Source organism: Erinaceus europaeus, chromosome 12 (genome assembly GCF_950295315.1).
Source record: "Erinaceus europaeus chromosome 12, mEriEur2.1, whole genome shotgun sequence".
NCBI classification, from domain to species: domain Eukaryota; kingdom Metazoa; phylum Chordata; class Mammalia; order Eulipotyphla; family Erinaceidae; genus Erinaceus; species Erinaceus europaeus.
In genome coordinates, this window is record NC_080173.1 from 85,524,480 (window position 1) to 85,534,082 (window position 9,603).

General features: G+C 53.6%; 2 protein-coding genes and 1 long non-coding RNA gene across 4 annotated transcripts; all 3 read left to right on the forward strand.

Moving 5' to 3' along the window:
• The first annotated feature begins 493 nt into the window (after nucleotides 1-493).
• On the forward strand, nucleotides 494-3,079 carry KCTD11 (potassium channel tetramerization domain containing 11). The gene has a single exon (XM_007521929.3). The coding sequence runs from the start codon at nucleotides 1,178-1,180 to the stop codon at nucleotides 1,874-1,876; it is 699 nt and encodes a 232-aa protein (XP_007521991.1). The 5' UTR covers nucleotides 494-1,177; the 3' UTR covers nucleotides 1,877-3,079.
• Nucleotides 3,080-3,213: 134 nt separating this feature from the next.
• TMEM95 (transmembrane protein 95) lies at nucleotides 3,214-5,725 on the forward strand. 2 transcript variants are annotated; one of them, XM_060204290.1, is made up of 7 exons: nucleotides 3,214-3,714; nucleotides 3,953-4,009; nucleotides 4,661-4,741; nucleotides 4,853-4,873; nucleotides 5,008-5,112; nucleotides 5,233-5,320; nucleotides 5,428-5,725. In XM_060204290.1, the coding sequence occupies exons 1-7, from the start codon at nucleotides 3,546-3,548 to the stop codon at nucleotides 5,459-5,461; spliced, it is 555 nt and encodes a 184-aa protein (XP_060060273.1). In that variant the 5' UTR covers nucleotides 3,214-3,545; the 3' UTR covers nucleotides 5,462-5,725. The 2 variants fall into 2 exon arrangements, with proteins under 2 accessions (XP_060060273.1, XP_007523388.2); XM_007523326.2 differs by having other exon boundaries at nucleotides 5,032-5,112.
• Nucleotides 5,726-5,771: 46 nt separating this feature from the next.
• LOC132542048 (uncharacterized) lies at nucleotides 5,772-8,028 on the forward strand. The gene is made up of 2 exons (XR_009553189.1): nucleotides 5,772-7,355; nucleotides 7,523-8,028. It is a non-coding gene; the product is annotated as an uncharacterized LOC132542048 (long non-coding RNA).
• Nucleotides 8,029-9,603: the final 1,575 nt, after the last annotated feature.

Below are 9,603 nucleotides of genomic sequence, written 5' to 3' on the forward strand. Positions count from 1 at the left end.
TCCGGCGTGGGAGGTGGGGGGGCAGCTTTCCCTTAGGGGGTGCCGGCTCCACCCCAGGATGGAGAGGCTGGCTTCAGCCACCCCGGCCCGGAGGCATTCCTGGAATGCGGCGGCTCAGCACCCGCCTCCTCGGAAATTCCCTGCGGGAGAGAGCGAGTCCCGCAGCCCAGCCCCCGACGGCGGCCACCGCCGGCCTGCAGGCGGAGCCTGGCCGAGCTGCAGACGTGCGGCCGCGCACCTGAGGCCTGGCGGCCGCCTCCGGAGCCGCGCCTGAGTCACCTTCCGGGCCCACCCCGCCCGCGCCCACCGGCCCGGCCCGGCCCGGCCCGTCCGCCCCGTCTCGCGGCTCGGGGCTCGGGACTCCGGCCCTCGGGGAGCGGGGGGCGGGGCGCCGGGGGTGGGGCCGGCCCTTAAAGGGCCCGCGCGGCTGCCCGAAGGCCACTTCCTGGGGGCGGAGAGGACTCGGGAGGCTGCGGCGACTCGGGGGGAGGCCGCGCCGCCAGCATCGGGAGCCTGCGGGCCGAGCCCATCGCGGCGCTCAGACACTGCCCGCTCGGGCCGAGCCTGCACCGTTGCTGCGCAGCCCTCTCGGAAGCTCCGGCCGCCGTCCAGGCAGCGCCGCCTCCCGCTCCGGGGACCCGCGCCCAGGCCCCCCGCGCCCCCACCCAGCCCGCCGTGGACTGGCCGCGCAGGACTCGGCAGCCGGGGCCTTCTGAGGCTCGGCCCGGGCTCGCCACCGTCACCTGCTGGTTGGATTCCGGAAACCCACTGCCGGCCGCCCAGAACAGAACACGCCCGGACTGCAGTCTCCCTACGCTTTTCATCAGTTTTCTCAACCTCCGGAGGTTTCCGTGACCGGAAACTGCTACCCCCTCCTCCCCGCCACCGCCACCACCTGGTAGCTGGGGGTGAGCCGCAAACCTTGCTGCCTTGTTCTCCAGCCCGTGCCTCCAACTCAAGAGCCAGAAAGAACCGCAACCACCTAAAATCCTGCAAGCCTTCCCCCCACCCCCCAGGAAGTGCTGCCTCTTCTCCTTTGGTGTGTCCTGTACGCCCCAAAATTTCCCCTCCTCCTGTGCCCTCTTCGTCCCCCTCCTTTGGGGGCCCAGTGACCCTGAATGTGGGGGGCACGCTATACTCCACCACTTTGGAGACCCTGACTCGATTCCCAGATTCCATGCTGGGAGCCATGTTTAGGGCTGGCACTCCTATGTCTCCCAATCTCAACCCACAGGGAGGCGGCCACTACTTCATTGACAGGGATGGCAAGGCCTTCCGGCACATTCTCAACTTTCTGAGGCTGGGCCGCCTGGACCTGCCCCGGGGGTATGGGGAAACTGCCCTTCTCAAGGCTGAGGCTGACTTCTACCAGATCCGGCCCCTCCTGGATGCCCTGCAGGAACTGGAGGCTTCTCGGGGGAACGCTGCCCCCACAGCTGCCCTGCTCCACGCAGATGTCGATGCCAGCCCCCGCCTGGTACACTTCTCTGCTCGCCAGGGCCCACACCACTATGAGCTGAGCTCCGTCCAGGTGGACACCTTCCGAGCCAACCTGTTCTGCACTGACTCTGAGTGTCTGGGTGCCCTGCGGGCCCGATTTGGTGTAGCCAGTGAGGACAGGGCAGAGGGAGGGCCACACTTTCGACTGGAGTGGGCCCCCCGCCCCAGGGAACTCCCCGAGGTGGAGTACAGGAGACTGGGGCTCCAACCACTGTGGACTGGGGGGCCGGGAGAGCGCAGGGAGGTCCTGAGCACACCAGGCTTCCTGGAGGAGGTGCTGCGCGTAGCCCTGGAGCACAGCTTCCGTCTAGACTCTGTCTTCCCTGATCCCGAAGACCTTCTCAACTCGCGATCCCTGCGCTTTGTGCGACACTGAGAACTAAGAACAGTAGCTTCGGTTTGATTGGGGGGTGGGCATGGTAGTAGAGGGTATGGAGGCTCCCCTAACGCCTCTTCTCCACTCTGATCTGTGCGCTGTGAGAGCTGGGGACCCCACTGCACCTGACACACGGGCAAGAGTGTGGAACCTGAGTCCGCCCTGTGCTCACAGTGGTTTTGAGGACCTGGGCCGGCCCTGGCCCCCAGTGGGGCAGGGGAAGTTTTCCTGGCTTGAGTCTGGGGAACCTCCTTTCCTTGGTTATAGCTCAGTATTCAAGGTCCAGAGGAGTGGGGGCACAACAGTTAGGCCTGGATGGACCCTGGAAGGTCACTTCAGTCTGGGAGGGAGAGGGGCTTTGGGTTGCTTTTATGTGGTCTTCTGGATGGCTTCTGAGAGGGAAGGTGGCCAGGCCTGGCCTGACCAGTGAGATGTCAGGGCACTATGGAACATGGGGAAGAGGACTCTGCTGCTCTCCAGGTCACCTCCTTCAGAAGACAGCAAGAAGGGAGCTAGGGAGGATTCCCTTTAGAAGCCTGAGTGTCCGACGTGGCTCAGTATTGATGGTGGTGCTAGTCATGGTGGGAGGGGGGATTGGCATCTTGCCAGGGGCTGGCTTCTCTTCTTTCTCGTGTGCGCACTTCAGCCGGTGTCTGAGATATGTGTTCCTGGCACCCTGACTCCCATCTGTGTCACCGGTGTCTGGGCGCCGGCCTTCCCATGCTCTCTGCATGCCCAGACCTGTTTGGGGTTGCCCAGCAACTGGTTTGGTACCAGGTGTGTCTGTGGTGTGGATGTCAGTGAATGAAAAATTAATAGCTTAATCACAGGGGGTGTGCCTGTGCGCACGCATGTGCAATCACATCGTCACATTGGCAGGAGGGACCTGTTGGAATGTGAGTCACCAGGCTCTTCCTGGTGAGAGGTAAGGCAAGTCACTGGGCTTAGCAGGCCTCTGAGGCCTGTAAGGAACTCTGGGTTGCTAAGGCAACATGGGTTGTTGCTAGGAGATAGCTGGGGTAGGCCCAAGGCTGCCCTGGCCAGAGAAGAGGTAGTTTAAGAGAGTGGGGGAGGATAAAGGATAGGATTTCTGGATCTTTCAGGGGATGGGAAACTCCTGCACAACTGCTTTACTTGGGAGAGGCACTCACTCATCGAGCAGGATTTACAGAATGAAAAATAAAATGCTTTTGGAACCACAAACTTGTACAGGCTCTGGGGCCAAGGTTTTCTTTTTCCTTTTTCCTTTGGGGGCGGGGGTGGTGGTGGTGGTGGTGGCTGTTCCTCTTGCAGCGGAAGCTCCATTTCCTCTTCCATTGCCACTTTCTCGAGAAGATGTCTTTTGGTTGCCAGGGTCTTTTTGTTGTTACCAGAGCACTATTCAGCTCTATCTTGTGGTGTAGGGAACTGAACCTGGGACTTTGGAGCCTAAGGCATGAGAGTTCATTTGCACAACGATTATGCTGTCTCCCCTCTGCCCTTGGTTGCTAGTTCTTTACCCAAGCCAGGAAGGTAAATAGTGGCATTGTTCTGGAATTCTCTTAAACCTCCTACTATTATGGAACACTCTAGAATCTCCAGGGAGATCACTGGAATCAGGAACCCCAATAATTAGAGGTTTTCCCAACCTTGGTGGAGTCAGCTCCCCTAATTCCCTTCTGTGGGCCTCATGTGGTTGCTGGTACCAGGTGTGGCCTTCCTGGCAGCTGCCCAGGCCTGTATCTTCTGCCACCTCCCACATCGAGACCTGCCAGGCCGCCTAGCTCAGCTCTGCAGCCAGCTGGAGGTCCAGTGGGCAGACTGTGAGGCCTCCTGGAATTTCTCGACTTTTGCCTTAGGTAAGACCAACCTTCCAGAGACTGGCCCCTGCAATGGTCACCCCGCCCCCCAAGCTGGGTAGCATGTGGCTCCCAGTTGTGTCCGTCATCTGTTACTTCAGACCACAACCCTCTCTGGACACCAGCCTCTCTCTCCTCTCCAAGAGGGAGAAGAGAGGTACAGGGAAAGTCAGGAAAGCCCCCCAGTAGTCCCACCTCCTCTGATGAGGGACTTGCTGATCCTGGCCCATCTCCACAGATGAGTTGTCCATGAGCAAAGTCACGGAGAAGACTCACAGAGTCCTGAGGGTCATAGGTGAGCTCACTGGGAAGGCAGGGGTCTGAAAGTTAAGTAGTGTAGGACTTTTTGCTTAGGAGGGAGATGCGGTGAGTGGGACTGAATGAGGGGACTATGGAAGCAGGGACAAGCAGGTGGGTGTATTAGGGAGATGCTGAGGGTGGCCCTGGGTGATAAAGCTGCTCTGTTGTTATTATTATTAGATAGAGACAGAGAAAAATTGAAAGGGGAGGAGGAGATGGAGAGAGACAGACCTACAGACCTGCTTCACCACTTTGTGAAGCTTTCCCCCTGTAGATGGGGACTAGAGGCTTGAACTTGGGTCCCTGAGCACAGTAATGTGTGCGCTTAACCAGGTGAGCCACCATCTTAGCCTGTGTGTGTGTGTGTGTGTGTTCTCCCCCTCCAGTCACTGGGGCTTGGTGCCAGCACTACAAATACACTGCTTCTGGTGGCTTTTTTTTTTTTTTCATTTGATAGGACAGACAAACTGAGAGGGGAGGGGAAGACAGAGGGAAACGCAGACACTTGCAGACCTGCTTCACCACTTGTGAAACGACCCCCAACCCCCCCCCCCCCGCAGGTGTGGGGGGCTTAGAACCAGAATCCTTGCACTGGTCCTTGTAGGCCAACTGCCCGGCCTCCCTTAGAGCTGCTCTGTCTCCACAGAGATCAAGGGCTTGATCTCCTCACTCCCTTCATACTGGCAATGGCTTCAAAACACCAAGATCCCCGAGTACACCAGGGAAGGTACTGACCTTGGGTGGGAGGGTTCGGGGTGCCTGGGGTCTGACCCCAGCAAAGAGCCGTGTGGCTGAGCGGCACATCTCCCCGTCACAGCCTCTTTATCTCTCATTTCAGCTCTCTGTGCTCCTGCCTGCCGTGAGTAGAAAAGGAAAGAAAGGAAAGGGGTAGCGAGGACAGAGGACCGAGCTCCCGGTGCCATCGGAGAGCCTGGCTCTGGAGGAAGTGAGGTGCCCTGCAGGGTGGAGCCTGGGCGTGCTTTCCCCACCCAGCTCCATTCCCGCTGTCTCCTGCAGGGGGCAGCACTACCCTGTACAACTGCTCTACCTGCGCGGGTTTTGAGGTGTACTGTTGGCCCCGAAAGCGCTGCTTCCCAGGTCCTTACCCACCTCCGCCCCCATCCCTGCCGCATCCCGGATCAATGAGCTCCTAGCTTACCCCAGAGGCTGAGGCTGTGGTCCCCAGAAATCAGTCACAGCCTCCTGGGTTTGCTGCAGGAAGCCACGACCTATGGGAAGCCAGGATTCTGCTCCTCTCTGTCTTCACGGCTGTCCTGCTCCTGGGCTTTGTGAGCCTCGTGGTAGAGTAAGTTGGGGATCAGGGCAGGAGACAGTCACAGTGCCTCTGAGCTGACTAGTACTCCTCCCTGCCAGTCCCCTTCCCAGCCCCCCATCCTGTGTCTCCCTCCTCAGGTCCAGCTACCTCCAAGCAAAAGGTAACTTGTGAAGATGCCGGTGACACCCCCCTCCCACCTACTTCCGACTCCAATGAGAGCGAACCCACAGCTTCCAGTTCACTTCACAGAGTCTAATGCCCCCTTAGTTACAGCCCTAAAATCGTCAAACTCTGACCCTGCAACCCAGACAACTCCACAAGTCGCAGTGTTGGGTGGCCTCCAGAGGCCCAGGCACCCACAGCTAGAACATTTCCTCCCCTCCTGCGGGCAGTTACTGATGCCAGGAAAATATCTACAAAGAAAAAAAATCCTCTCAGCTCCACACACACACACACACACACACACACACACACACACACACACACTGCCACTCCTACACCCCCTGCTGCCTCTTCCCAGAAAGCGGGGGGGCTGCCTGCCCCAGAAGCCTGGATGACTGATTAGAAATCTGGGAATGATTGTTCTGGATAACTCCCTCCCTCTGGATGAGACCACATCAATCAGTGCCTTGGCTGCAGTGCATCCCCTCTGTTAACAGTCTTGGCCTTGCATAGGCTTCCCTTCTGCCAGGCCTAACTAAACCTCTGTCCAGTGGCCTCCGCCCCTGCCTGCATTCTGTCTGCAACTGGGGAGGGTTCAGGGAGACTGGGAGGATCACTGGAGCACAGTGGTCCTCAATGGGGGGGTGTTTTGCACCCCAGGAGACATCTGAAAATTCTGAAGATTTTGTGTGTGTGTGTGTGTGTGTATGTGTGTGCTTTGATGGGGAGAATATGCTACTGGCATCTAGTTGGTTGAGAGCAGGGATACTGCTCAACACAGGAGTGTCCACCACAAAGAAGTCTCTTGGTCAGGGAGCCACTAGTGCGGGTTAAGGAGTCCTGCTGCTTGGTTGGTTGCCTGGCTCTCAGGAGTGTGTGGTGTGAGGATGAAAGATGGGACATGAAAAATAAGACTTCAGAGAGACTCTTATGCCTGAGGCTCCGAAGTCCCAGGTTCAATCCCCTGCACTACCATAAGTCATAAGCAGAGCTGGTGTTAAAAATAAAAAAAAAAAAAAAAGACTTCTCACTAATCATAAGGGCCTAGGCCCAGAAGGAATCCTAGCTCTCAACTTGCCCAGTGGTTTTCAGCTGGGCACTTGGAGAATCCAGGACAAGTTTCTTAACCAGATGCCTATCTATACCACCTAGGTAACTTTATTTATAGCTTTTTTAAAAAAATTATCTTTATTGTGGTCTGGGAGGTGGCACAATGGTAAAGCTTTGGACTCTCAAGCATGAGGTCCTGAGTTCGATCCCCGGCAGCACATGTGCCAGAGTGATGTCTGGTTCTCTCTCTTTCCTCCTTTCTCATAAATAAATAAAATCTTTAAAAAAGTATCTTTATTTACTGGATAGAGACAGCCAGAAATTGAAAGGGAAGAGGGAGATACACCTGCAGAGAGACACCTGCAGCCCTGCTTTACCACTCGCAAAGCTTTCCTCCTGCAGGTGGGGACCAAGGACTTGAACCTAGGTCCTTGTGCATTATAGCATTCATGACCAAGTAGGTGCTCCACCACCTGGCTCCATGACTTTATTTATTTAAGATTTATGTAAGAGAGAGAGAGAAGGAGAGAGAGAACCACAGCATCATTCTAGTATTCCATCCAGGAATCTAATTCTATACTTTATGCTTAACAGTACTTATGTGTTACCTCCTGGGCTGCACCTGGGTGATTTTAAAAACAGGTGAGAGGCCAGGCAATGGCACACGTCACCATGTGCAAGGAACTGGGCTCAAGTTCTCGATCCCCATCTGCAGGGTGGAAGTTTCAGGAGTGGTGGTGAAGCATGTCTGCAGTTCTCTCTCTCTCTCTCTCTCTCTCACTCTCCCTCTCTGTCTCCCCCCTTCCCTCTCAATCACTCTTCTACCTAAAAATAAAATTAGAAAACTACTGTGGTCCAGGAGGTTGCGCAGTGGATAAAGTGCTGGACTCTCAAGCGTGAGGTCCTGAGTTCAAGCCCCGGCAGCACATGTACCAGACTGATGTCTGGTTCTTTCTCTCCTCCTATCTTTCTCATCAATAAATAAATAAAATCTTTTAAAAAAATTAGAAAACTACCAAGGTGGGTCAGCGAAATAACTCATTAGGCCAGCGAAGTAGCATACTTTTGGACAGTGCATTGCTTCCCATGTGCAAGACCCAGTTTCAAACCTGGCCCCTACCACATTGAAGGAAGCTGCAGTGCTATGATTATTCTCTGACTTTTCTGTTTCTATTTAAAAAACATGATTAAACAACAACAAAAAAAAACTATCAAACACACACACACACATACACACAATCAAGGCAGTGACCCAGAAGGTGGCACAGTGGGTAAAGCTTTGGAATCTCAAGCATGAGGTCCTGAGTTCAGTTTCTGGAATTGCATATATCAGAGTGATGTTCTCATCTGTCTGTCTCATTTATAAATAAATCTGTGGTCTGGGAGGTGGCACAGTGGATAAAGCCCTGAGTTCTCAAGCATGAGGTCCCTAGTTCAATCCCCAGCAGCACATGTGCCAGAGTGATGTCTGGTTCTTTCTCTCTCTTCTCCTATCTTTCTCATAAATAAATAAATAAAATCTTTTTTTTTAAATATTTATTTTATTTATTTATTCCCTTTTGTTGCCCTTGTTGTTTTATTGTTGTAGTTATTATTATTGTTGTTGTTGTTGGATAGGACAGAGAGAAATGGAGAGAGGAGGGGAAGACAGAGAGGAGGAGAGAAAGATAGACACCTGCAGACCTGCTTCACCGCCTGTGAAGCGACTCCCCTGCAGGTGGGGAGCCGGGGTTCGAACCGGGATCCTTATGCCTGTCCTTGTGCTTTGCGGAATAAAATCTTTTTAAAAAATAAATCTGTTTAAAAACCTTTAAAAAATTTTTTTTATTATCTTTATTTATTGGATAGAGGCAGAAATTGAGAGGAAAGGGGAGACAGAGAGGGCAACAGACAGAAAGACACCTGCAACCCTGCTTCACCACTTGCAAAGCTTTCCCCCTGCAGTTGGATACCGCGAGCTGAACCTGGGTCCTTGAGCATTGCAACATGTGCACTCAACCAGGTGCGCCACCACCAGATCTTTTTTTTAAGCAGCTAGGGAGATGGCTTAACTGGTAGAGCGTCAGACTCTTATGCCTAAGGTTCCCAGCTCCACCTTCAGCACTGAACAGTGCAGTGGATTTTCTTTCCATCTCATGTAAAGCACAGACACTCTCATATGTGATACATCAATTAAAAATCTCACAAAGGTGGTCCGGGAAGTGGCGCAGTGGTAAAGCTTTGGACTCTTAAGCATGAGGTCCAGAGTTCGATCACCGGCAGCATATGTGCCAGAGTGATGTCTGGTTCTTTCTCTCTCCTCCTATCTTTCTCATAAATAAAATCTTAAAAAAAAAAAATCTCACAAAAGTGAGTCGGTCAGTAGCACAGCAGTGCAAAGTGCAAGGACCAGCGTAAGGATCCCTTTTTGAGCCCCTGGTTCCCCACCTGTAGGGACGTAACTTCACAGGTGGTGAAGCACGTCTGCAAGTGTCTATCTTTTTCTCTCCCTCTCTCTCCCTCCTCTTAATTTCTCTCTGTTCTACCCAATAAAATAGGGAAAAAGTGGCCGCTAGGAGCAGTGGGCTTGTAGTGCTAGTGATAACTCCGGAGGCAAAAAAGAAGAAAAAAAAAATCAAATCTTACCAGAAATGTTTCCAGTGCTGGGCTATGAAGACAGCTCAGTTTGATAGTGTGCCTGTGTGTGACCCAAGTTTGAGTCTGGCCCCCACTATGCTGGAAGAAGCTTCGTGCTGTGGTGTCCTTTCTTTCTTTTCTTTTTTTAAAATATTTTTTTCTTATATTTATTCATTCCCTTTTGTTGCCCTTGTTGTTTATTATTGTAATTATTGTAGTTGTTGTTGTTGGATAGAACAGAGAGATTTGGAGAAAGGAGAAGAAGACAGAGAGGGGGAGAGAAAGACAGACACCTGTAGACCTGCTTCACTACTTGTGAAGCGACTCCCTGCAGGTGGGGGAGCCAGGGGCTCAAACCGGGATCCTTACGCTGGTCCTTGCGCTTTGCACCATCTGCGCAGTGAAAAAAAATAAATGACAATAGTCTTACCAATGTTTGGGCCCCTGATGCAGTGTGAAGTCTCATGTTCTACCTCTGACATTCC

Bases quoted from the DNA above. Each gene is read 5' to 3' on its own strand.
- KCTD11 (XM_007521929.3), top strand. From the start codon at position 1,178: ATGCTGGGAGCCATGTTTAGGGCTGGCACTCCTATGTCTCCCAATCTC.
- TMEM95 (XM_060204290.1), top strand. From the start codon at position 3,546: ATGTGGTTGCTGGTACCAGGTGTGGCCTTCCTGGCAGCTGCCCAGGCC. The intron at 4,874-5,007 runs GTGAGTAGAAAA...TTCCCCACCCAG, and splicing joins TCTCTGTGCTCCTGCCTGCC to CTCCATTCCCGCTGTCTCCT. The intron at 5,321-5,427 runs GTAAGTTGGGGA...CTCCCTCCTCAG, and splicing joins TTTGTGAGCCTCGTGGTAGA to GTCCAGCTACCTCCAAGCAA.